Raw genomic sequence first — 27,490 nt, 5'->3', positions numbered from 1 at the left:
AAGTCTTTTTTGGTTGTTATTCACTTGAATAGAACAGTTTTGGGTTCACAGCAAGACGGGAGCAGAAGGTCCAGAGATGCCCCACGTACCCTCTGCCCCCGCCTCCCCCACTATCAACAACCCCCCAGACAATACACTCGTGGTAACTCTTGAACCCACACTGACACGCCATCACCAGGGTCCACAGTCTACGCCAGGGCTTCCTCTTGGTTTGGACAAATGTACCATCTCAAGTATCCACCAACATAGTGTTGTTCAGAGCAGTTTCACTGCCCTAAAAGTCTGCTCAGTGGTAAAGAATCTGCCTGCCAACCCAGGAGACATGGGTTCCATGCTTGGGTCAGGAAGATCCCCTGGAGAAGGAAATGGTAACCCACTCCAGTGTTCGTGCCTGGGAAAGCCACAGGGTTGCAAAGAGTCAGACCCGACTGCGCAGCTGAGCAACAGCAAACAGCCCTCCACGCTCAGCCTGTTCATTCTTCTTCACCCGGACACCTGATTCTCTCACTGTCCCCACAGCTCTGCATTTTCCAAACTGCCGCAGAGCTGGAGCGTAACTGCGTGTGATTCAGTGTTCTCTCCTCACTGACGTGCGTTTAAGGCTCCTCCATGTCTTTTCATGACCCAGGAGCTCATTCTCTTTAGCACTGAACAACATTCCCCGGTCTGGATGGACAGTTTGTTCCTCGAGTCATCTACTGATGACTTGGGCAGCCAAGGGCATCTTGGTTGCTTCTGAGTCTTGGCAATCGGGATTAAAGCTGCATACAGGGTTTTGTGCAGCCCTAAGTTTTCAACTCACTTGGTAGATACCAAGGAACATGCCTGCTGGGTAACATGGCAAGAGTGTGTTTTTTTCGTTTGGTGGGAAACTAACCGCCAAACTGTGCTCCAAAGTGGTCGCTGCCCCATTTTGCGTTCCCACCTGCAGCGATGCGAGTTCCTGTTGCTCCGTGTCATCACCAGCATCTGGTGATGTCACTGTTCTGCATCGTGACCATTCTGATAGGTGTGTAGTGGTGTCTGATTGTCTTAAGTTGCATTACTCTGACAACTCATGGTGGTGGACGTCTTTCAATATAGTTGTTTATCATCGTACGTATTCTTTGGTGATAAATTTTTTCAGCTTCCCTCCATTTTTAAATTGGGGTATTTGTTTTTCACTGAGGACCAAGTATGTGCTCAGAAGCAGAGGTTTTGTGGCAAGCTCATCAGAAGTGTGGTTTCTTTTCCATCAAGGGGCTGAGAGTCCAGTTGGAGGGGGAGGGGCAGAGGGGGTGGGCACAGTGCACCAGGAGGGCAACTTCGAGAGGGGAAAGGTTACCTGCCCAGACCCAGGTATGGCATCCAGGATGACCACCCAGAGACGTGGGACCCCTCACCATGAGGCCTTGAGGTGCAGACAGTTGGGGTGGCCTTTGCCAGTGGCATCCCCAGGGTGCCACTCCATGGGGTGGTGGTCCAGGTTCCATGGGGGCAAGTGGCGGCCCAGGCCCCCACGGGGGTGGGCGATGGCCCGGGTTCCACGGGGACAGGAGGAGGTCGAGGCTCTCTGTCCCTTGCTTGGGTTTCAGCTCCTGACGGTGCAGGATCGAGGCTCATGGGCCTGTCGGGGCAGTTCGTGGACGTCGCGTGCAAGGTGTGCAAGGCCTACCTGGGGCAGCTGGAGCACGAGGATATTGACCTCGCCGAGGACGGCACCAGGGCTCTCACGGAGGACGAGTGGAACGACCTGACCCGGCAGTACTACTCGCTCGTCCAGTAAGACTCCCGCTGGCGGCTCCAGGGTGATGTGAGGGTCAACCAGAGGACACCGGGCTGATTCAGGGTGTTTGGCGAGGTCTGGCCTCTGGGATGCGTTTCTGGGTGTTGGGGTGCGCAGGCCCCAGTGGACTGATAAATTGGCACCCGGGATGCCCGTGGGCAGCGCTGCCTCCAGCACCTTCCACACCCTTCCTGTCCTTGGCGTTGCTCCCGTCCGCAGCAGCGTGGGTTCCCTACCCCTGACCGTAACCCCTTCATGGCCAGGCTGCTCGCTGGGCTTGGGGGATCAGGACTAGCCAGCCGTTGCTAGGCCCAGGCCTGCTGCCTTCCACGAGTTCCAGTTGCCACTCAGTTCCCGGGGACCCGCTGCTCAGGGGCGCGTGCTGTTTTAACGGCCGACAGGGGAGCCGCGGAGGGGCAGTCGGATGCCATTACCGCCAGGCTTGACCATTTCCAGATGGGCTCTGCAGCTTCACGGGTCAGCGGCTGTGCGTGTGCCTGCCCCCACGCCCGCGACGGGACAGACCCTGCCCCACCTTGCAGCCTCCCTCCTCAGTCTCCCCTCATGCTCTCAGGCGGCACCTCTCTGATGGCTGGCGAACCAAGCTTCATGGGCTTCTTGGCCATTTGCATGTCTTTTCCTGTAAAGTGCTTATTCTAATCTTTTGATCGTTAGAGAGAAAGAAGTGAGTGCTCTGTTTACAGAACTGATTTGTCAGCTCTGTTGGCGATGCGTACCAAGTGCGCCTTCTCCTGGCGCGTGGCTTGTCTTTTTGCCTCTTGATGGCATTTTTTGATGAGGCCCAGAGTTAGTCTTTCCCTGTGATGGTAAGGCCTGTAGAGTCCCGGTTAAGCAAACAGTATCATGAAGATGCTCCTTCATGATTTCTTCTACATGCTTTGGGCTTCCCTGGTGGCTTAGATGGTAAAGAATCTGTCTGCAATGCAGGAGACCCAGGTTTGATCCCTGAGTAGGGTGGATCCCCTGGAGAAGGGAATGGCCATCCACTCCATTATTCTTGCCTGGAGAATTCCATGCACAGAGGAGCCTGGCAGGCTACAGTTCATAGGTTCGCGAAGAGTTGGACACAACTGAGTAACTAACAATCAGTTCAGTTCAGTCGCTCAGTCGTGTCCGACTCTTTGCGACCCCATGGGCTGCAGCACGCCAGGCCTCCCTGTCCATCACCAACTCCCGGAGTTTATTCAAACTCATGTCCATTGAGTCAGTGATGCCATTCAACCATCTCATCCTCTGTCATCCCCTTCTCCACCTGCCTTCAATCTTTCCCAGCATCAGGGTCTATTCAAATGAGCCTGTTCTTCGCATCAGGTGGCCAAAGTTTGGGAGCTTCAGCTTCAGCATCAGTCCTTCCAATGAATATTAAGGACTGATTTCCTTTAGGATGGACTGGTTGGATCTCCTTGATGTACAAGGGACTCTCAAGAGTCTTTTCCAGCACCACAGTTCAAAAGCATCAATTCTTCGGTGATCAGCTTTCTTTATGGTCCAACTCTCACATCCATACATGACCACTGGAAAAACCATAGCCTTGACTAGACAGACCTTTGTTGGCAAAGTAATGTCTCTGCTTTTTAATATGCTGTCTAGGTTGGTCATAACTTTTCTTCCAAGGAGTAAAGCGTCTTTTAATTTCATGGCTGCAGTCAGCATCTGCAGTGATTTTGGAGCCCCAAAAAATAAAGTCTGACACTATTTCCAGTGTTTCCCCATCTACTTCCAATGAAGTGATGGGACTGGATGCCATGATCTTTGTTTTCTGAATGTTGAGTTTTAAGCCAACCTTTTCACTCTCCTCTTTCACTGTCATCAAGAGGCTTTTGAGTTCCTCTTCACTTTCTGCCATAAGGGTGTGTCATCTGCATATCTGAGGTTATTGATATTTCTCCCAGCAATCTTGACTCCAGCTTGTGCTTCTTCCAGCCCAGCGTTCCTCATGATGTACTCTGCATATAAGTTAAATAAGCAGGGTGACAGTATACAGCCTTGACGTACTCCTTTTTCTATTTGGAACCAGTTGTTGTTCCATGTCCAGTTCTAACTGTTGCTTCTTAACCTGCATACAGATTTCTCAGGAGGCAAGTCAGGTGGTCTGGTGTTCCCATTTCGGTAAGAATGTTCCACGGTTTGTTGTGATCCAAGCAGTCAAAGGCTTTGGCATAGTCAACAATACATGCTTTATTGTTTTTCCTTTCACTTTTAGCTTTTTGTGGTTACTTTTAATTTCTGTGTGCGGTAAGAGATAAGCATCATGGGTCTCTTTTGTATGGAATAGACATGACTTTTGCTGGAATTTGCTTTGGCCCTGACTAGCCCTGACCTGCTTTGGTGACTGGCTCAGGCGCACTTGAATACAGTGTGTATCTGTACTGCTAGGTGGCTTGTTCTTAAAAATATCAGTGAGGTCAGGTGAGTTTGAAACCGAGACTCTTGCCCATTATTTTACCTGCTTTTTCTCGGAGTTACTGTGAGAGCTGAGTTAAAATCTCTGATTGTATCTGAGATATTAATAGACATAAAGAGAATATTTCACAATAAGGTGATTCCATCAAAGGAATAACACAATTGGACCGGAATATAGGGAATATGGGGACAGAATATGGAAAACAAATAATCACAGAATTAAGAAGAAAATAGAAATGAAACTGACTTTTGTATGTGGACTTTATATTCTGCTACTTTGCTGAATTTATTTGTTAGCTGTTCAATTATGGGGAAAGTTTGAGAAGGACTGGTAGGAATCTTCTTTAGATGTTTGGTTGGTTTCACCAGTGAAGCCATGGTCTCTAGAGCGTTTCTTTGTTGGGAGGGCTATGATTCCTGATCCAACCCCCTTAGTGAGTATGTGTGCTTAGGCGCTCGGTCGTATCCGACTCTTCATGACCTCATGGACTGTAGCCTACCAGACTCCTCTGTCCATGGGATTCTCCAGGCAAGAATACTGGAGTGGGTATGGGGCAACCATGTCCAGGGGCTCCTCCTGACCCAGGGATCGAACCCACATCTCTTATGTCTCCTGCATTTGCAGGTGGGTTATTTACCACTGGGCTTCCCTTGTGGCTCAGCTGGTAAAGAATCCAGCTGCAATGTGGGAGACCTGGGTTTGATCCCTGGGTGGGGATGATCCCCTGGAGATGGGAAAGGCTACCCACTCCAGTGTTCTGGCCTAGAGAATCCCATGGACTGTATAGTCTACAGGGTCAAAAAGGGTCGGACACGACTGAGCGACCTCCACTTTCACTTAATTGACTGCTAGCACTGCCTGGGAAGCCCTTAGTGAATGTAGGTCTATTCACGTTTTCTGTGTCCACGTGATTTAGTTTTGGCAGGTTCAGTGTTTCTCAGAATTTGTGTAATTCATCTAGGTTAGCCAGTTTGTTCATGTACAACTGTCCATAATACTCTCTTATAATCTTTTTTATTTTTGTAAAATCAATAGTAATGTCCCCAGTATCATTTTTGACTTTAGTGATTTGAGTTTTCTCTGTTTTTCTCTTAGTCCTCCTAGCTAAAAGTTCATCTACTTTGTTGATCTAGCCAACTTTTGGGTTTATTCATTTTCTCTATTGTTTTTCTATGTTGGTTAATTCTGCTCTAGTTTTTATTATTTTCTTCCTTCTGCTAGCTTTGCGTTTAGTTTTTTTTCTTTCTAGTTTCTTAAAATGTAAAATTAGATTATTGATTTGAGAGTTTTCTCATTTTTTAACGTGTTAGTCGCTCAGTTGTGTCCAACTCTTTGTGACCCCATGGACTGTAGCCCACCAGGCTCCTCTGTCCATAGGATTCTCCAGGCAAGAATACTGGAGTGGGTTGACATTCGCTTCTCCATTTTAATGTAAGCCTTATAGCAATATGTTTTCCCGTTGGTACTGTTTTTGCTGCACCCCATCAGTTTTGGGCAACAGGGAAGCCCAAAACTAACCTACAGACTTGTTGTAACCCCAATCAAAAGCCATGCAGGGCTTCCCCTGCCCCGGGGGGAAAGGATAGGAGGAACTGACAAAACTGAATCTGAAATTTATTTGGGAATACCCTGGTGGCTCAGTGGTAAGGGATCTCCCTTCCAATGCAAGAGTCGGAGGTTCGATCCCTGGGTTGGGAAGATTCCCCTGGAGTAAGAAGTGGCAAAGCACTCTAGTACTCTTGCCTGGAAAATCCCATCAACAGAGAAGCCTGGCAGGCTATAGTCCATGGGGTCACAGACAGTGAGACATGACTGAGCAACTGAACAGCAACAGCAATAAACGATTCACAACAAACCAAAGCTACTTTGGTCAAGAAAAACAAATTTAGAGGACTTATGCCCCGTATTTGAAGACCAGCTGTAAATCTACAGGTAAGACAGTGTGGTGTGGTGAATAGGCCGATGTAACTGGCTACCCCGACATAGCCGCTCAGACATCTGAGACTCATGTTTCAGGTGCTGCTGGGGTCGTGAGCAAGGGTCAGTCTTTCCTTTAAGTGGTGTCTGAGCAATTAACATCCTTATGAGAAGACAGAGTGCCTTGAATCCTGCCTCAAAATATATGCAATTAATGTGAGACATGGCATTGAAAAGTTTGAAAAATTAACAAACACTGGAGTATATCTTCATGACTATAAGGAAGGCAAAGATTCCTCAAGTAGTTTACTGAAAGCACTAACCATAATTTAAACTTTGATAAATTTTCCTTTATTGACATTAAGAACCCTGTTTATCAAAAAACGCCACAGGGAGAATGAAAAGACAAGCCGTGTTCGAGGAACATGTTTACAACACACCTGACCTGCCTCCCGAGAAACCTGCATGCAGGTCAGGAAGCAGCAGTTAGAACCGGACAAGGGACGGCAGACTGGCTCCAGATAGGAAAAGGAGTGCATCAAGGCTGTATGTTGTCTCCCTGCTTATTTAACTTATATGCAGAGTACATCATGAGACATGCTGGGCTGGAAGAAGCACAGGCTGGAATCAAGATTGCCGGGAGAAATATCAGTAACCTCACATATGCAGATGACACCACCCTTATGGCAGAAAGTGAAGAAGAACTAAACAACCTCTTGATGAAGGTGAAAGAGGAGAGTGAAAAAGTTGGCTTAAAGCTCAACATTCAGAAAACTAAGATCATGGCATCTGGTCCCATCTCTTCATGGCAAATAGATGGGGAAACAGTGGAAACAGTGGCTGACTTTACTTTTCTGGGCTCCCAAATCACTGCAGATGGCGATTGCAGCCATGAAATTAAAAGACTCTTACTCCTTGGAAGGAAAGTTATGACCAACCTAGATAGCATATTAAAAAGCAGAGACATTACTTTGCCAACAAAGGTCCATCTAGTCAAGGCTATGGTTTTTCCAGTGGTCATGTATGGATGTGAGAGTTGGACTGTGAAGAAAGTTGAGCGCCGAAGAATTGGTGCTTTTGAACTGTGGTGTTGGAGAAGACTCTTGAGAGTCCCTTGAACTGCAAGGAGATCCAACCAGTCCATTGGAAGGATTGATGCTGAAGCTGAAGCTCCAATACTTTGGCCACCTGATGTGAAGAACAGACTCATTTGAAAAGACCCTGATGCTGGGAAAGATTGAGGGCAGGAGGAGAAGGGGACGGCAGAGGATGAGATGATTGGATGGCGTCACCGACTCGATGGACGTGGGTTTGAGCAGATAGTGAAGGACAGGGAAGCCTGGCGTGCTGCAGCCCACGGGGTCACAAACAGATGGACATGACTGAGTGACTGGATAACAGCAACAAAGGATACCCGTAAATCAATAAGGAAAACAGCCTCTGTGGACGCGTCACAGAAAAAGACCAAACTGTCAATCAGCACGTGAAGAGACAGCATCGCTGAATTCACGGTCAAGAGGTGTTTCTGTACAGCAACCAGGACGGCTGAAAGTTCAGCCAAGATACTCAGAGCCTAGAGCCTTAATCCACTGTGGGATGGGGAGTGGGGGGTAGAAACCAGTGTAGCCTGTCTAGAAAAGCCTTGGGTGTTTCTTACCCATTTAGGCACCTACACGCCCTGTGACAAAGCTCTGCTGTGCTTGGGCATTTGTCTAAAGGGAAATGAAAACACATCTTTGGAGAAACTTCATTCCTAATCAAGAAACCACCAGTTCAGTTCAGTCGCTCAGTCTTGTCCAGCTCTCTGCGACCCCATGGACCTCAGCACGCCAGGCCTCCCTGTCCATCACCAACTCCCGGAGCCTGCTCAAATTCATGTCCATCCAGTCGGTGATGCCATCCAACCACCTCATCCTCTGTCGTCCCCTTCTCCTCCTGCCTTCAATCTTTCCCAGAATCAGGGTCTTTTCAAATGAGTCAGTTCTTTGCATCAGGTGGCCAAAGTATTGGAGTTTCAGCTTCAGCATCAGTCCTTCCAATGAACATTCAGGACTGATCTCCTTGAGGATGGACTGGCTGGATCTCCTTGCAGTCCCAGGGACTCTCAAGAGTCTTCTCCAACACCACAGTTCAAAAGCATTAATCCTTCTGCACTCAGCTTTCCAACTCTCACATCCATCCATGACCACTGGAAAAACCATAGCTTTGACTAGACGGGCCTTTGTTGGCAAAGTGATGTCTCTGCTTTTTAATGTGCTGCCTAGAAACCAACAGTGTAAGGAACTTGCTGAGGATGCCTGCAATACTACACGTAGCTCTCATGCTATTGAGCAAGGCAGCCCCTGGTATGAAGTTCACGGCTCGGAGGCGTCCACACGGGAGGAGGCAGAGGGGTCTAGTACCCGTGGTCTCCAGGGCAACCTCTTGAGGGGCTGGCAGTGACTGCATCTGGATCTGCATTGCCCCTTGGTGAACGCCTGTGTGAGAAAGGTCCGCTTTCCCTGCGGGCCTGTGCCCTTGGCCCACAGTCCCAGGAGTAGCCAGAAGGTGGCAGCAGCGGGCCCCACACCTATTGCTGAGCGCGGCACCTGCCAGACTGCGGAGCATGTTAGGGAACCAGGGGTGGTCAGCCTGCTCAGCCCTCCTTCACTTCTGTGCTGAGACGCCCGCGTCGGGCCCACTGAGTCCGGCCTTCACCCTGGGGTCAGGCAGAGTGTGCAGCGCCGAGGCAGGCTGGGGCTTCAGGGGCCCCCTTTCAGTGTGTCCTGTTAGAACCAGGAGGCGAGGTGCCGCCTGACCTGTCACCCGCATCCCGTGCAACGCGGGGCTCCTGCTTCCTCACCCCCAAGCTTGGCCCCTCGCCGTGGGGGCCCCTCCCGCAGTGCTGGGGACCCCCGCGTGGCTTCTCCCTCCCAGGTGTCGTCCTGTCCCCGTGGGGTGGCTCCAACATTGTGCACACACCTCCACGTCCCAGAAAGTTTCCTCCCCACGCCAGGGCTGCCACGTGGGCGCACAGGAGGCCAGGGAGCCCAGCACCCTTGGCGCAGTCCGTCCTCGCGGGGGTGGGTGGTGTTGCAGCCTGAGGAGGGGTTCTATGATGCAAGAGCTAACCCCACGCAGACACTGTGCCGTCTGCCGGCCTCATCCCCCTGTGTGGTGTCTTCTTGAGCTGGCCCTGTGGCTACGGTGAGCTTGTGACCACGAACCAGTCTGATTGACAGTAAAGCCCACAGGACAGTAAGCTGGATCCTGGTGCCACTGCCATGGGCAGCTTAGCTTCCCCATGCGGGCCTGTAAGGCCCACCCTGATCTGGGGTCCCCAGCACAGGGACCCTGGCTTTCATCTCCCAGCACCTTGTCAGCCCAGGCACAGTGCCCAGGGGTGTCCCTCTAGTCTGATCCTCAAGTAGGTGGTCCCCACCTTCCCGCAGGCCACATTCCCAGGTGGCCCTCGGGTGGGCAGGGGCACGTTCCAAGCCTGCCCCCCACCCTTTCCTCGGGGCGGCCACCCTCAAGACCTCACGGGTTTTCTGGGTCTTGCTTTGTAGCGGCGAGGCCTTCATCCCCAGTTCCAGAAATCACTTCTCGCAGTGCCAGGCTCTGCTGAACAAAATCACCTCCGTGAACCCTCAGACCGAGATCGATGGGCTTCGGAACATCTGGATCATCAAGCCTGCAGCCAAGTCCCGCGGCCGAGGTGAGTCTCAGCCGGGCATCTGCGTGGACAGCCAGCCTGGGGGGCGAGGGCTGGGTGCTGGGCTCCCGGGCGCTCCGGACTCACGGGTCCTGGGGAGCAGGCGTCCCAAGACCTGTCATCACAGCTTCTGTTCTGTTTTGTCAAGTAATTAAGATTAATTAGAACGTTCCATCGCTGCTAGACTTGAGGGAGGTCCCTGTGTCCAACGTCTGTGGGGCCTGGTCCTTGGGTGGTCGTGAAACCCCTGGAGGTGCCCATCCTGCGTCCCCCATGAACCCTGTTCCTGGTGACCCCTGGCTCCAGCTTTTTACTTCTTCCTGCGTCACAGCTGTGACTGCGTCCTCTTCTTTATCCCTAATGGTAATGTGGGTTTTTCATTTAAAAAACAGAGTTTGAAGGTGATTTTCTAATCTTACGAGCACTTCCAAAGAACCATCTTTCAGTTGCATTTTTTCTATCTTCCTGTGAGGGATTATTCCCCTGGGTGCTTACTTAAATGCTGAAGTTATTTATTTCCAAATGTACTTCTACAGCTTAGAAATTTTCAGGCTATAGAAATGCCTTCATAGTACAACCTTACCTGCATCCTCTTGTTTATGTTATGGGATGTCCTTTTACTCCTAAAAAAAAGACATTACCTGATGTCTGTCTAAGTGGATATTACCTTTTGTTTGCATATTCTATTTGCCCCTCGGGTTATTTGAGGAGTTTTACCGTTGTAAATTCATAAGCGGTTACTTCTTAAGTGATTTTTAAAAATCTTTATTAATAATAATTTGTGACATTCCTGCATTCAGTCCTGAACATCTCCCATCCTGAAGCCTTCTCTTTCTTGGGCTTCCGCCTGCTCTCAGCCTGCACCCCCAGGCCGGGGCAGGGCCCCACAGCTCTGTCCTGAGCCCAGACTTTCCTTGCACTGCCCACACTGCCCCCTCAGGGATGCTCCACAGACTGGTCAAACCCTGCTGGTCAGAACCGAATGCACCCTGTTCTGCCTGGTCACTGGCTGTGCCCCAACCCCTTCCCCAACCCTGGTGCCCACCTCCGACCCCTGCCCTGCCCCACAGCCCTGCACCCTACACCCTACCTCCCAGCCCCGTGCCCCCATCCCCTCCGCCCCATCCAAGTACCACCACTCCCGACCCTGTTCCAGTGCCCCTACCCCTGACCCCTGCCTTGATGCGCCACTCCCTGACCCCACTCCTGACCCCCACCCCTGACCCCCACCCCGATGCCTCTGCTCCCTGACCCTACCCCTGACCCCACCCCTGACCCCCCACCCTGGTGCCCCCATCCTGGTGCCCCCACCCAAGTACCCCCACCCCTGCCCCGATGCCCCCGCTCCCTGACCCCTACCCCTGACCCCTGACCCCGACCCCCCTCTGACCCCTACGCTGGTGCCCCTTGTCTTCTTGGTCCAGGACAATGTCAGGGATCTGCAGCTTCGTGCAGGACTCTCCTTTCAGAACGGCCAGGTTTCAACCTGCCGTCACAGAAGAGCCAGGTCTCTTGTTCTGTGAGGAAAGCTCCCTCATGTCCTTTGCCCCTGGCCTTGCAGGTGGCGTCCCCAAGAGCCAGACCGTGCCCACATCGTGCTCACCCCAAAAGCCAGACCGTGCCCACATCGCGGCAGCTGTCCTCGAGACCAGCCACCTCTCCTCACGCTTGTCCATCACAGGCGGCAGGGAGGATGGTGGGGTGGGGGACTCTGCCTCCGTGACACAGTTCAGGCTTCAGGGGTGTCCCAGCAAGGAAAGGAGGGCTCGGGGCCTGTTGGCGACATTATTCGCTGCAGCCCAGGGACCCCAACCCCCGCCTCCCCCAGCCCGTCTGTCTGGGTGTGAGCCTCCCTAGCCCTCGGAGCCCCCGCCCAGGGCTGCCTGCTGGTTTCCCTGAGGCCACAGGCCGTCCGCCCCCCTCCCCCCCCCCCCCCCCCCCCCGCCGACCGGGTCCCGCCCCGCCCCGCCCGCCGCCCGGGGCTCAGCCGGCTGCCGCCTCCTCGCCGGGCTTCTGTCCGCACCCCTGCCCTCCGCGTCCTCACGTCCTCGCTGAAGCCCCGGGCTGGCCTCGCGGTGGGTGAGCAGGGGGGCCGCCCTGGCTGCAGCCTTGACCGCAAGGGCAGAGCCCCTGCACCGTGCCCCTGGGGGTCCACGGCAGTACGCTGGGGCCCGGGGCTGAGCGGCGGCCTCTTGCAGACATAGTGTGCATGAACCGCGCGGAGGAGATCCTGGAGCTGGTGGCTGCAGACCAGCCGCCGGCCAAGGACAAGTGGGTGGTGCAGAAGTACATTGAGACTCCGCTGCTCATCTACGACACCAAATTCGACATCAGGCAGTGGTTCCTGGTCACCGACTGGAACCCGCTGACCGTCTGGTTCTACAAGGAGAGCTATCTGCGCTTCTCCACGCAGCGCTTCTCCCTGGACAAACTGGACAGGTCGGTGGGGTCAGCTTGGCACTGTTCAGGGCGGGTTCCCACCAGCACCGGAGTGCCAGGCTGGTCTCATGTGTCCAGTGGGACGCTGGGTCCTGGCTGGGGCCAGGGAGGTCCTGCAACCTCCCTCTGCAAGGGGCAGGCTCTGGCCCCCTGCCCATCAAGGCCAGGGCCCTGCATCCCCAAGGGTCATGTTTGTTCTCCAGGAAATCCTAAAAGCACCGTCTGCCACGTACTCGGGGGCACCGACTGGCATGGAGCCGCCCTCTGTGGTGGCTGCCACTGCCCCTCTGCTGTGGAAGCTGAGGGGCCAACCGTGCTCTTGTGCTGACCCACGTGGGCCACGCTGGGGTGCAGCCCTGCCTTCTGCACTGCCTGAGCTGTCAGTCTCCTCAGCATGTGGGGAAGGACAGGAAGGGCTCCTTTGGGAGTCCCTTGGGGGCCAGCCCATCGAATTCTGCAGTAGCCCCTGCAGGGCCTTCTCTTTGTGAGTCCCCAGAGCCCTGGGTCAGGAGTCCTACAGGTCTAGGAATTGTAGAGCATCCCCAGGAGAAGCCAGGGTGGTGCAGGGGGCACTGTGTGTCGAGGTGGTGGGGTGCTAGGCAGGGGCTCAGACCTCCAGAAATGGGTGCTCCCCGGTGGATGAAACTGCTGCCCACCGGGCCCCAGAGTGGGCAGGCTATGTGTGCGGTGGGGACAAGGGAGGCCACTGGAGAAGTCCCGGGAACATGCCATTCTCCTGGACAGGTAGGTGGGGCCACCTCACTGTCTGAACGGAGGACAAGTGTGGTTCTGCTTTGTGGTCACACTCGGGGCGCCCGGGATGCACAGGCGTCCTAGTGAGGGATACGGGGGAGTCCATCAGAATCATGAAGGCTGAAGGTTGCTCAACAGAGATCCTGCGGGAGGGGGTTCCCTGTGCTCAGGCTGGAGCTGTGAGAACGCCTGGAGCCACCTGGCAGGAGCAGGCTGCTGGGACAAGTCCTGGCCGGCAGCTCAAGGAGCACATTGCCCACCAGGCCAGGAGGACCCAGAGGAGGATTCTGGGTGACTGGGCAGTGAGGGCCACAGGGCCCCTTCCAACCTGCCAGGCCCTGCCAGCTGTGGGCTGTGTACCTGGCAGGCCTCCACTGTCTGAGTTGTTTCTGCATCTGGGAACAAAACCCTCATCCAGGCTGATAGAGTCCCTGACATTGTTTTGAACTGTGTCTGCCCCAACAGCGTGTCTTCAGGGTCCAGGGGCACATCCTGTTTCTTGTATCTGTCTTATGGGTCACAGGCGGGGCCTCCCCACCAGAAAGTGCCAAAGGACACAGTCAAATGAAAATGACTGATAGGATCCATGTATTTTACAATCTGAAATTAAAAGACGCTTACTCCTTGGAAGGAAAGTTATGACCAACCTTGATAGTATATTAAAAAGCAGAGACATTACTTTGCCAACAAAGGTCTGTCTAGTCAAGGCAATGGTTTTTCCTGTGGTCATGTATGGATGTGACAGTTGGACTGTGAAGAAAGCTGATGGTCGAAGAATTGATGCTTTTGAACTGTGGTTGGAGAAGACTCTTGAGAGTCCCTTGGACCGCAAGGAAATCCAACCAGTCCATTCTAAGGGAGATCAATCCTGGGTGTTCATTGGAAGGACTGATGCTAAAGCTGAAACTGCAATAATTTGGCCACCTCATGCGACGAGTTGACTCACTGGAAAAGACTCTGATGCTGGGAAGGATTGGGGGCGGGAGGAGAAGGGGACGACAGAGAATGAGATGGCTGGATGGCATCACCGACTCGATGGACATGAGTTTGAGTGAACTCCAGGAGTTGGTGATGGACAGGGAGGCCTGGCGTGCTGTGATTCATGGGGTCGCGGAGAGTCGGACACGACTGAGGGACTGAACTGAATTGAACTGATAGATGCTATTCAGCTTAATTCTTATTTAGAACAAGGCCAGGGTATAAATGAATTAGCTGGAATTTTCGGTTAGTGAATCTCTCTCCGGGGCGCCAACCCTCCCCCAGCGGCAGGAGGGGAAACAGCTCCTAGGGTGGGACTTGCCGGAGGCCCCTCGTTGGTGGCCCGGGGCTGGCTGGCTTCTACGGGGCCCCCCAGGGTGAACAGGAGGAGAGGGGACCCCTTAGGGACCCACCTGTAGCCGCCCTTCGCTAGTGGGCGGGGTCTGTGGGAGGGGCTGGGGTGGTGTCTCAGGAGGGGCCTCGGGCGGGGGCGGGGGCTGGGCCTCGGGCGGAGCAGGGGCGGGGTCTCGGGGCCTCAGGTGGAGTCGGGGCGGGGCCTGCGCGTCTCTGGCTTGGGGGGGCGGGGCGGGGCCTCTGGTGCATTCAGGGCTGGGGCCTCGGGTCTGGGGCGGGGCCTCGGGGCGGAGCCGGGGCGGGGCATCGGGCGGAGTCTCGGGTGGGTTTGGGGGTGTGGTCTCGCGTCTGGGGTGGGGTCTCGGGGGCAGTCAGGGGTGGGGCCTCGGGGCGGAGCCGGGGGCGGGGTCTTGGGCGGAGCCGGGGCGGGGCATCGGGCGGAGTCTCTGGTGGGGTTGGGGTGTGGTCTCGTGTCTGGGGCGGGGTCTCGGGGGCAGTCACGGGTGGGGCCTCGGGCCTGGAGCGGGGCCTCCCCGCCTGTGCCCGCTGGAAGCAGAGGGGACTGAGCAGCTGACACGACCCCATCCTTGCCCCGCAGCGCCATCCACCTGTGCAACAACTCCATCCAGAAGCACCTGAAGAACGACAAGGATCGCAGCCCCCTGCTGCCCTGTCACAACATGTGGACCAGCACCCGATTCCAAGAGTATCTGCAGAAGAGGGGCCGCGGGGCCGTGTGGAGCAGCGTCATCTACCCGTCCATGAAGAGGGCCATCGCCAACACCATGAAGGTGGCCCAGGACCACGTGGAGCCACGCAAGAGCAGCTTCGAGCTGTATGGCGCCGACTTCATCCTCGGGCATGACTTCAGGCCCTGGCTGATCGAGATCAACTCCAGCCCCACCATGCACGCGTCCACGCCCGTCACCGCGCAGCTGTGCGCACAGGTGCAGGAGGACACCATAAAGGTGGTGGTGGACCGCAAGGCCGACCGGAACTGCGACATCGGCAACTTCGAGCTGCTGTGGAGACAGGTGTGGCGGGTGGGGCGTCTCCCGCCTGCTGGCCAGTTCACGGTGGTCTCTCCGCACATCCCGGGGAGTCTCACGCGGCCCACCTGGCTTTTGCCGTTCTTGCAACCTCTTGTCCCCAGGCACCTCCACGTCTGTGGTACCAGGCAGGACAGGGGCCCCTCTAGGCCATTTCTCTTCTCTCCTGCAGTGTCCCCCCTCCTCCTGGGGTGAAGATCCAGCCTTCCTTCATGGGTCTTTCCAGGGGGCTGCTCCCCTGGGGAGCCCTCCTGCAGGCGGGGCAGCAAGACCCTGCCACCTGGCCTCCCTGGGGTGGGGGGACCCAGGGTTAGGGTTAGAGTTAGGGAAGTGTGGCTGGGGCTTCTCCCTGAGGCCTCAGACCTGACTGAAGGCTGGGAAAGGGACTGCCGGCCCTCCTGACCTCGCCCTCTTGTCCCCAGCCTGCGGTGGAGCTGCCCACGTTCCAGGGTTCCGACTTGCTTGTGGAAGGCGTGGGCATGAGGAAAGCCAGGAAGCAGATGCCAGTGATCCCCAGCTCTGACTTTGTGCCTCCGCTCTCGGACATCCATCGGCTGAAACAGAGGTGCCCCTCAGCCATGCTAGACCTGGACCGGGGACCCCCACTCATGGCTCTGCAGCAGCACTTGAAACTGAAAGATGAAAAGGTACTTCCTTGCAGCTTGCCTGTGCAGTTACACAGGCTGGTGGAGAGGAGCGCTAAAGCTAAGAGTGGCCACAGGGAGTCCAGCGGGAAGATCGAACTCCCCTCCTGCACCTCTCAGCACCCAGACAACAAGGCCCCCCGCCCTGCTCTCGCCAAGGCCGAATCTTACAGGCACTCGGATCCAGACTCGTTACGTGTGCACCCACTGCCATCCGTGCTTCCAAGTGTGAAGACAGTGGAGGGTGCTCCGTTTCAGCCACCCGGACCACCAGGTAACAGCGCGGAGCTGGCGCCTGGGCGAGCCTGGGGTCCGTATCTTCCAGCGGGGGGCGGGGCCTCTGGTCCAGGCACTGGCCTGAGCTCGGAGCAGCTGGGCCTGGTCAGGTTGCCGGGACAATGGGGGTCCTGCTGCAGCGGTTCAGGGGCCCCTGAGCACCAGGTGCCCTGCGCAGGACCAGTGGGGCGACAGCCTTCGCCCCTCTCCCTGGGGATGTGGTGCCTGAGGGGCCGAGCTGGAGATTTGAATAACACCGCTTGCCGGGGCAGGTGGTGGCCGGCACAAGGCCCCTGTGCTGTTTTCTCAAGTTTCTGGTGAAACAGACCATGTGTGGCCCAGGAACCTGGCCTGGGGGTGGGCTTCGAGCACAGGCAGACAGGTGTGGGCAGCCCCAGGTTTCTAGGGGTGGCCCGTCTGTGCACCCCAGTGCTGTTTCCAGTGGTTCTGGCACCCAGATGTGGCCGAGAGTAACTCCAGCCAGGGCCACGCCCCGCCTGCTCTGTCCCGGGTGCACTCACCTCCACAGACTTACCAGAACATGTGCGCCTGCTGTGTTCCCGCCAGCCAGCTGGGTTCTGTGTGTCTGTCTCTCTCCCTGGCACTAACAGCCTCTCAGCCGTCTGTTTGTCTCCATGCAGATCGTAAGCTCTCAGGGGCCGCGTTCTTGCTGCAGCCCCGCACCCGGGCTGTGCCGGACACCTCGCAGATGCTCAGTACATGCGCGAATCGCCAGCCCCAGGCACAAGGAGCCAGTGCTTTCAGAGCTGGCAGGGCTCTTGGAGGCCACGTCCAGTTTCACCCACTCTCCTCACACCGTGTCCAGTCTGGCACCGAGGCCCGTCTGCCCTGCCACTTAGCAACTCACCTCTCCTTGAGGGCAGTGCCCACTTCTTTTCTGTAATACACTGTGCTTCCTCCAGACATCTTCCTAGGAGTGAGTGTCAACTAGACACACACACCTTCAACCTAAAAAGCAGTATTAGCTGCTGTGGCAAGGTCCCTCAAACTTGGTGGCTCAAACCACATTTTTTCTGAAGGCCAGAGGTCCAAAAGCGAGGTGTTGGCAGGGCCGGGCTCTCGGAGCCTGTAGAGCCTCCTGCCTCTTCCAGCTTCTGGCGGCCACTGGCAGCCCTTGTTCCTTAGCTTACGGGCACATCACGGCGTCTCTGCCCTGCTTCACGTGATGCTCTGTCTGTGTGTCGCTCTGTCCAGAGTTCCCGCTCTTTTAAAAGGACAGCAGTTGTTGGATTGGGTCCCGCCCTCCTCTGATGTGACCTCATTTTACCTTGATTACATCTTCAAATAAGTCAATTCCAAGAGTCCAGGTAGACGTGAACTTAGGGGGGTGGGTACACTGGGCACTGCAAGCATGGCCAGAGGGACTGCGTGTTCACCACGGTCGTGCTGAGCCACGGCTCCCTTTGGTGCCAATACTTGGTGCTGACAGGGGGGTCTTGTTTGCCTCTGGAGGAGGTGATGGTGTGCCTTTGCTCTTTCCTATTTGCTAATGAAACGGCTTATTTTCAGACACACACCGGCCAACCAGGTCTCCTCTCCTGAGAAGCGGGTCTTGGTCTGACTGTCCTCAGGACTGCAGGTCTTTCTTGCTGATGTGTGGGGTGACGACCATCTACTCTTGCATTCTCCTCCTTTCTCAGCTGATTTGTGTGGCAAACACTGGCTCCCGCTTTGGGACTTGTCTTTTGACACCTTGATGGTAACTTTGGATACAAAGCCACATTGTTGTACTTCAGTTGCTCAGTCATGTCCAATTCTTTGTCATCCCATGGACTGTAGTCTGCCAGGCTCCTCTGTCCATGGAATTCTCCCAGGCAAGAATACTGCAGTGGGTAGACATTTCCTCCTCCAGGGGATCTTCCCCACCCAGGGATCAAACTTGAATCTCCTGCATTGGCAAGCTGTTTCTTTACCACTTTTTTTTTTCTTTACCACTTCTGAGACACCACGGAAGCAAAAGTCACCTTAATTTTTAATAAACTCAAGTTGGTGATGTTTGCAGCTTGTCCCCTTACCCTGAGGCCGTGAAGACCTTCTCTTCTGGAAGCACTGCTGTGGCTCTCACATCCCAGTCCTGAGTGCTCCAGAAGCTGACTTGGCAGGTGCTGGGAGAGGGGGAGTCCAGCAGCCCCTGCCCCGCTCATCCGCAGGCTCTTCTGGACTTCCGGTCAGCCCCACTGGTTTGTTTTTCTGCCCTGGACTAACGCCACACGGTCTTCATGACTGGACCTTTGTCGAGTGTCTTCATGCTGATCAAACAAGTCCTACAACCTTGCTTTTCTTCCTTGAAAATGACTGGGCTCTTCTTGACGCCCTGCGCTTCCATTCAAGTTACAGGATTAGGCTGTCAAGATCTACCAACATAATTTTTATAGTTAAAATTTTTTAAATGTTTATTGATATATTTTTGTTTGTTTGTTTTGTTTATTGATATTAAAGCCATCAGTTTGGAGAGAGCTGACTTCTTTACATTATTGAGTCTTCGAATCTATGAATGTGATATAGCTATTCATAAATAAATCCTTTAATGCCTTTCAATAAGCTCTTAGATTTCTTTGCCATGGTATTGCACTTTTTGGTGTTGGATTTAGACCTACATATATTTTGTATTCTATTTTAAATAGTATCAAACTTAAAAATATTTTCCTACAAATTGTGACTGGTTGACAAAGTGCAATAGGACAGACACGTATTTTCCTACAGACACATATTTTCCTACTAATTGTGACTGGTTGACAAAGTGCAATAGGACAGACACGTGGACTGGTTGACAAAGTGCAATAGGACAGACACGTGGACTATTATAAGAACCAACCAGCGTTACTCGCTCCTGGAAAAGGAAAGTAGGAGCTCTGTGTGCTTAGGGCGATCTGTGGAGACCTTGGTTTTATTTTAAAGAGGAGAAAGAAAGGTGGGTCTTAGCTTCCTTTCCCCATTTCTATGAGGACTTGACAGAGGCTCTGCTGGAGTTCACTTCTGCTCTGTCTGACTCACCTGGAGATGCTGCCTCCCCTTCCCCTTTCCTGGCAACCAGTGAGTCTGAACACAGTCCAGACAAAGCCCATGGGGCTGGTTTGAAGGCCTCAGAGCAGAAAGGCCCCTCAGAAAACCATCTCCAGAACTGCAGCAGCTGCGCAGCATGCTGTCTCCAGCCCTCAATGCCACCCTGACCCCATTTTTAAGAGTGAAGTTTTATAATGAAAAGTTCTCTAATGTTCCATGCCGGGTGGTTGAATCCTGCAGTATTCTAACATGACAGAGTGAGCTAGATACCTAAGAGGATGTGGCCAAAGCCAGGCTGGGGATAGGCACGGACAGCCTGCCTGCCTCACTCCAGCATCGTCCCTGCCACTTCACTGCATGGTTTAGGAGGTTTGGGGACACAAGACAGGCCAAAGGGCAGTTTTCCAGCTGACCCACCCCAGCAAAATCGAAAAAAAATAAGACTGCCTTCACCATCAAATTCTACTAGTTTGAGACAGCGTTGGGCAAGGGAAGTATTATGAAGCTAAGCCCTCAGAGATTTGGAGCCGCTCAAGTTAGTAGAAGTCCTAGGCTTGGAGTCACTCTGGTGACCAAACAGAGCCTTCACGTTGGGTAGATACGTGCATTCTGCTTAGGACCTGGGATTGTCATCTCTCTGGAGTTTCCATAACAGATCAACTGAGAATTGACCCACCCCCTACCTCTTTAAATAGCTGTAGGCCACTTTTCTCCTGGTAACTTTGGAAAACAAGAGAAATAAGTGTTAGGCTACACCGCCTGTCACCAAAGGGGCCGTGGTTGTCTCAAGGCAGGGGGCAGGCAGGGGTGGCCTGTCCAGCCGTTCACAGATCAGTGGTCTTGGCAGGTCTGAGAGCTGCCCCACTGGCCAGACTCCTCCAGCAGCAGAGCCAGCGTGGGGCTTGCATGTCCAGCCTGAGCAGGCTGAACATGATGGGGCTGAGGCCTTCTCCCCACTGACACTGGAGTGCATGTTTACACCAGCACTTTTTCTGCACACGCATCTTCAATCCCAGAAGGCCATTTTTTTAATGCTGAGTAACAGGCCACCAAGCAGCTACTGCGTTTCACCCTCTCAGCAAGTGGCCACAGTCTTCTGCACCATTTTCTACACCAGACCTGCTTGGCACCACAGGGAGCTCGTCACCCCTGCACAGTGACATTCCAACCACCACCAGCCAGAAGTTCAGCCAGCCTTGCTGACTGTCACAGCAGGACCTTGGGTCCATTGGCACTGTCAGTGTTGTAAGCCATTTCCTGGGAGGAGGAGGAGAGAACTCCTCGCCACCAGTCTGCTTGGGCCTGTGCAGACAGCACTTCAAAGGAGTCCTCACGCACTTGGAGTTCATAAGCCAATGGGATATGCAAAGACACTTAACCATTTCAGGGCTGGTTCCTCTGTTCATATCCAATTCTGGTGCTTAGGAACAGGGACCTATGCTGACGCCCAACGGCAGAAAGCCCCACTTCCTTTAGGGAAGTGGGCAGGCCTGACCCTGATGCCCAGTAAGGAGCAACCCTAGGCTTTTTGTTTTTTCTTGCTTTTATTCCTTTTTGTTGGCCTTGTGCTGGGTTTGTTTACAAAAGATGTATTTTGTTTAACCAAATATTAAAAATGGAAAACTCCGTAAAAAAAAAAAAAATATTTTCCTACAAATTGTGACTGGTTGACAAAGAAGAAATTGATTTTTGTGAGTGGATTTTTTTGAAAATCCAGCCATCTGGCTATCATTTCTATTAGTTCATTAATATATTTAAAAATTGTATTTTTAACTTGCACAATTATATCAACTAGTGACTTTTCCTTTTCCCTGCAACCACGATACTTTTCGTATATTTTTCTTATTTTATTGACTGTCCAGGACTTTGTTCACTCGTTCACTTTTGTCATCCCATTGGATCTCAGGTGCATGCATCCTGATTAATAGTGATTCTTGGTTCATGACATGGTTTCATTGTTTGTCCTTTCATGGCCTACTTTTATTTAAATCATTTTGACAGTGTAATTAGAACTTGCACACAGGTTTTAATTTGGGTTTTAATGTGGCCAAAGTTACCAGTCTTTCTTCTAGTCAATGTTATTTTGTCTCAAGGAATTTTTCCTTACCTTGAGATTTAAAACTGTATTTACCTACATTTACCACTAAGAGTTTGAAATTTTGACATAAAAGTCCTAATGCATCTGGAGTTGACGTTTGTATATGTTGTGAGGAGATGATCAAATTTTGCTTTTTTCTGTGTAGATAACTTTTCAGTTGTTTGTTGAAACGTCATCTCTATCTTCTTGTGAAAGTACTCTTGCACGTGCATCTGTGCGTGTGTATTTCTCGAGTCTCTGCCCTGTTCCGCTGATGAATCTGCCCCCTGCACCAGGGCCACACTGTCCGTGTTTTCTGGTGTGACAGGGTTCCTCTCTGCTCATCTTCATAAGAGTCTTCATCGTTCCTGACCTCGTTCTCTTCTACATAAATCTCATAATTGTTGTATCAAGTCCAACAAAAGTCCTATTGAGATTTTTGTTGGATTTGCATTGAATTCATAGATCAATTTGGGGAAAATGGATAAATTAATGAAATCATGTCTTCTGTTCATGAACAGAACGTGTCTCTCCATTTACTTAGATCTTTATTTTTTCATTTTTTCATTTATTTATTTGGCTGTGCTGGGTCTTAGTTGCAGCACGCAGGATCTTTTAGCTGTGGCATGTGATATCGAGTTCCCTGACCAGGGATTGAACCTGAGCCTCCTGCGTTGGAAACTTGGAGTCTTAGCCATTGGACCACTAGTGAAGTCCCTGTTGCTGCTGCTGCTAAGTCGCTTCAATCATATCCGACTCTGCGACCCCATAGACAGCAGCCCACCAGGCTCCCCCGTCCCTGGGATTCTCCAGGCAAGAACACTGGAGTGGGTTGCCATTTCCTTCTCCAATGCATGAAAGTGAAAGGTGAAAGTGTTAAATTTTAGAATTTCTGCATCAGAGCTTATATACGTCTTTCATTAGCTTTTTGTTAGTTGATATTCAGATACTATTGCACATAGTGTCATCTCTCTGTATAAATTTCATTATTGTTTGTTGTTGGCATATAGAATGAAATTGATTTCTATATATTAATTTTCTATCTGCACATTTCTAAACTCTGCTGTTATTTCTGAAATTTTGCAAGTTTCTTCTTTTGAGTTTCTATGTATAATTGTTCTACATAAATAATTATATCATGTGCAAGTTCAGTTCAGTTCAGTCGCTCAGTCGTGTCCGACTCTTTGCGACCTCATGAACCACAGCACACCAGGCCTCCCTGTCCATCACCAGCTCCTGGAGTCTACCCAAACCCATGTCCATCAAGTCGGTGATGCCATCCAACCATCTCATCCTCTGTTGTCCCCTTCTCCTCCTGCCCTCAATCTTTCCCAGCATCAGGGTCTTTTCCAATGAGCCAGCTCTTTGCATCAGGTGGCCAAAGTATTGGAGTTTCAGCTTCAACATCAGTCATTCCAATGAACACCCAAGACTGATCTCTTTTAGAACGGACTGGTTGGATCTCCTTGCAGTCCAAGGGACTCTCAGGAGTCTTCTCCAACACCACAGTTCAAAAGCATCAGTTCTTCGGCACTCAGCATTCTTTATAGTCCAACTCTCACATTCATACATGACCACTGGAAAAACCATAGCCTTGACTAGATGGACCTTTGTTGGCAAAGTAATGTCTCTGCTTTTTAATATGCTGTCTAGGTTGGTCATAACTTTCCTTCCAAGGAGTAAGAGTCTTTTAATGTCATGGCTGCAATCAGCATCTGCAGTGATTTTGGAGCCCCCCAAAATAAAGTCTGACACTGTTTCCACTGTTTCCCCATCTATTTGCCATGAAGTGATGGGACCAGATGCCATGATCTTAGTTTTCTGAATGTTGAGCTTTAAGCCAACTTTTTCACTCTGCTCTTTCACTTTCATCAAGAGGTTCTTTAGTTCTTCTTCACTTTCTACCATAAGGGTGGTGTCATCTGCATATCTGAGGTTATTGACATTTCTCCCGGCAATCTTGATTCCAGCTTGTGCTTCATCCAGCCCAGCGTTCCTCACGGTGTACTCTGCATATAAGTTAAATAAGCAGGGTGACAATATACAGCCTTGACGTACTCCTTTTCCTATTTGGAACCAGTCTGTTGTTCCATGTCCAGTTCTAACTGTTGCTTCCTGACCTGCATGCAGGTTTCTCAAGAGGCAGGTCAGGTGGTCTGGTATCCCCATCTCTTTCAGAATGTTCCACAGTTTATTGTGATCCACACAGTCAAAGGCTTTGGCATAGTCAATAAAGCAGAAATAGATGTTTTTCTGGAACTCTCTTGCTTTTTTGATGATCCTGCGGATATTGGCAATTTGATCTCTGGTTCCTGTGCCTTTTGTAAAACCAGCTTGAACATCTGGAAGTTCACGGTTCACATATTGCTGAGGCCTGGCTTGGAGAATTTTAAGCTTACTTTACTAGCGTGTGAGATGAGTGCATTTGTGTGGTAGTCTGAGCGTTCTTTGGCCTTGCCTTTCTTTGGGATTGGAATAGCTTTATATTAATGTCTCCCACCTCAATCATTTTGCCCCTGATATTTTGTCTTATTGTACGGCTAGGACTTCCTACATAATATTTAGCACCATTGTTGAATTCCTGATTTTACAGGGAATGTTTCTAACATTTCTCATTTATAATGACATTTTCTGTAGGTCTTAACAAAGCTATGGATAGGATATATGGATATAAATGTATACATACGCTAGCATGTTAAAGTGGTTTATTTCTAATCTTTATGAAGAATTTTTATTGTGACTGTGTAATGAATTTTCTGTTTTTTTGCATCTAGGGCTAGCATGTTAAAGTGGTTTATTTCTAATCTTTATGAAGAATTTTTATCGTGACTGTGTAATGAATTTTCTAGCGATGGAACGGAAAAGAATGGAATGAATTTTCTCAGTTTTTTTGCATCTATGAGGTTATAATTTTTTTCTTCTTATTAGGATTAAAATGGTAAATAACGTCAATAGGTTTTCCTTTCTCTAAGAGGTTGCCTGTAGCACCTAACATCAATCAATTTTTTAATGTTAAACCAACCTTGCATTCCAGGAATGATCCTAACTTGGTCTGATGTTGAGTTTGACATATAGGGCTGGTTTTGCTTTCTTGCATGTAGTTAAATTTGGTTCTCAACTACAGTTTATTTACATTTTTTCTGGTTCAGACTATTACAAATAGTGCTATTGTGAACAATCCTGAATTTGGCGAACATGTATTCATCTTTCTGTAGGAATGGAATTGCTAGGTCAGGCATTCAACTTTGCTTGGCACTCCCAAGGAATTTCCTAGGGTGACTGTGCCAGTGTATGAGTCTTCCAGTTACTCCACACTTTTCCAACAGTAGATATTGTCTGTCCTTTAATTTTAGCCATTCTAAGATTTGGCACTTTCACTGCTGTGGGCCCAGGTTTGATCCGTGTTCAGTGAAATAAGATCTTGCAAGCTGCCCGCACGGTCAAGAAACAAATTTCAGCAGCTTTTAATAGTGACAGTCCAGCTCAACATACTCTTGCAAAGGATCTTTTTGTGTTTGATTCGACAGGTTTTCCTGTAGCCTATTCCTACTGACTTGTAGGAGTTCTCCATATATTCTGGGTACAAGTCCCGCGATGGGCATGTGTGTTGGTGTATATGGTAGAGACGTCTTCTCTCATCCTGTGATTTGCCTTTCTCTGTCTTAATAGTGTCTTTCCATGCACATACATTGTTAATTGAGCACATTCCAATATATTGTCTTTATGACCAGCAGGTATGTTTTCTGTTTGTGGCATCTTTGCCCAAATCATGAAAAGTAGTCACTTCTGTTTTCATCTTCAAGTGGTGCGGTTTCACCTTTCACATTCAGAGCTGCATTCCACCTGGCACTGTTTCTGTGTCACGTGCTGTAGGAATCGCGACTCGCGGGTTTTGTACGGACATTCAGCTGGTGCCGCGTGAACGCTGTGTCCTTCGTGCGGCGCTGTGCTGCCTCTGTGACACAGGAGACTGGATGTGTTGTTCTGGTTTTGGAGTCTCTGTCCCAGTTGTCTGTTCTCCTGCCTTTATTAGGTCAGGTCTCTGCAGCAATAATGCTGCACAACAGGGACCCCTCCTCCCCAACCTCGGTGGTGTGTCTTCAGCAAGCCCCTGTTTCTCACACATCTTCAGGTCAACTGTAGAGGTACTGGGCTCCGCTAGGGAGGCTGAGCCAGGCTCCAGGCTGCTCAGTGAGTTCTGATCCACCCCGCACGTCTCCCCTCTTGGGCCCGTGGCTCCCCTGGGTGTCGTCTTCACAAGGCAGATGGTATACGCTTGAGACGGCGAGTCAGGCCACATCTGCCCAGTGAGTGAGGCAGGGTACTCCTCAGAGGGGGAGGAGGAGTGGAGTGGCCGTGGTCAAATACACCGCAGGCCACCTTCTGGTCATCAGCATTCACCCTTCTGCAAACGGCACGCACTCGCCACTGCCCCCTCCAAAAGTCTCCCCAGCCATAGAGCCAGGCTCCGAGTCCGGAACCTCGGGAGTCCACGTCACTCTTCTTCACCTGGACACTTGTGAGCCAGAGACAAGCCTTCCAGTCCGGGATTCGCTTTCCCTTCCCCGTGAGCATGGCTGTTGCTGGGATGTTGGCAGAAGACACGTGACTCCTGGGTCAGAGACGAAGGCTCGTCACTCCTGGTGACCGCGACTCCAGCCTGTCTGGGAAAGTCCTGCAGACTGACGACCATGGCCAGGCGGCTGGCACACACACAGGGCCTGCATCACGGCTGGGAACGGCGAACTTGGCGCACTTGCTGCTTTTTTAGGAAGCAGTAAGAAGCCTGGAAGGAGATGCCACCTCACCTGAGATGCGGCCCTGGTGAAGGCTGGTCAGGGCATTGCACGGACAGACGCACCTCGAAGGAGACGTAGGAGGGCACAAGAGACCAAGGACCCTCTCCCAGCCAGAGGTGCCTGTGTGCACGTGTGCGTGTGTGCACACACACACACACACACACATGCACACACGCACACCCCAGAGTGGGCTCAGCACAGGACATTGGGTGCACCGCACCCTGAATCTCCCCACAAGACGCCACGGCCCCTTCTAGGGGGGGACTCTGTGCCATGATTAAGCCCCTTGATCCATTTTCAGCGACGCTTGGCTCTGCCCCGTCTCCCCATTGTTGTCCACTCCCATGTTTGTTTTCAATATGTGTCCTTCTCTCTGCCCGCCTGGGACTCCGGGACCAACCCATTCCCACCCCCACCAGGAGCCTCCTGCCCCGCCTGCCCCTTCTGAGTGCCTGGCAGAGTGCGAGGCAACCGCCGTCAGCCTGGTTAGAGGCTGAGCCCCTGTCGGTCTGTCTCCCTGAAAGTGTCTCCATTCTGGAGAGCGGATGAGAGCCTGGCTCCCCAGCGAGGCTCTACCAGCTCCGTGGTCCTCCGCCCCCTGGATTCTGCCGCCTCCTGCTGCCCAGCCGCCTCCCCATACTCAGGTCCCCAGGTTCGGCCATCATAGGGAGGGGCAGGACACCACTGCTGCCCTGCCCCTGGGCATCCTCTCCCGGGGCCCACTCTGCTGGGCTTAGGCGCCTCCTGCCCGTCATAGGAGTCAACATTTCTCCTGCAGCCGCACCGGTCGAGCGTCCTCGGGGACTGCTCGGGGTGCACTCATCCTCAAGAGTCCCTCCAGAGAGGCGCCTGGCTGTGCCCACGGGCACACGTGGCCCTGTGGCCGCGTCGCTGCCACGAGTAGTGTCACTGCGGCTGACGTTTGCCTCGGTCTCAGTGCTGCTGGGAGGGGAGGGGGTCAGCCTCCTGCAGCCCTCCTGGCCTCCACCAGCCGGTTCCCAAGCCCACGGCACCTATTAGATGCTGTTGAGAGGACCCCTGCGTGTGTCCGGGCGGGTCTGTGCTGCTGGGACGGCGCGTGGTGGAGCTCAAGTGAAGCAAGTCATCAGGGTCACGCCGCTGCGGCGGAGACTGGCAGGGGCCAAGCGGCACTTGCTTCTGGCTACCTGCTGGGCTCCCGCCAGAATGGCAGGATGCTCATCCTCGCGGCGGTGGCTGCCTGGGGCGTGTTTGTCTCACAGCAGCTGGGCCAGCGTGGTCAGCCTTCACCCCATTCCGTGTGTGACAGCAGGTTAC

The 27,490-nt window shown here is 52.4% G+C and overlaps 1 protein-coding gene across 1 annotated transcript in view; it reads left to right on the top strand.

Moving 5' to 3' along the window:
• Positions 1-27,490, top strand: part of TTLL8 (tubulin tyrosine ligase like 8) — a 62,014-nt gene that overhangs the window by 13,787 nt on the left and 20,737 nt on the right. Inside the window, exons 8-12 of the mRNA XM_088837064.1 lie at positions 1,575-1,761; positions 9,656-9,804; positions 12,000-12,240; positions 14,924-15,359; positions 15,797-16,292. Of these exons, the coding sequence (XP_088693190.1) occupies positions 1,575-1,761; positions 9,656-9,804; positions 12,000-12,240; positions 14,924-15,359; positions 15,797-16,292 (1,509 nt within the window). The remainder of the gene's footprint in view (positions 1-1,574; positions 1,762-9,655; positions 9,805-11,999; positions 12,241-14,923; positions 15,360-15,796; positions 16,293-27,490) is intronic.

The sequence above is a fragment of the Moschus berezovskii genome, chromosome 6 (assembly GCF_049115385.1).
Source record: "Moschus berezovskii isolate FMDL1 chromosome 6, NW_MosBer_1.0, whole genome shotgun sequence".
Classification (NCBI taxonomy): Eukaryota; Metazoa; Chordata; class Mammalia; order Artiodactyla; family Moschidae; genus Moschus; species Moschus berezovskii.
Note: the sequence above shows the minus strand (reverse complement) of the source record. Positions and strands in the feature narration are given on the sequence as shown.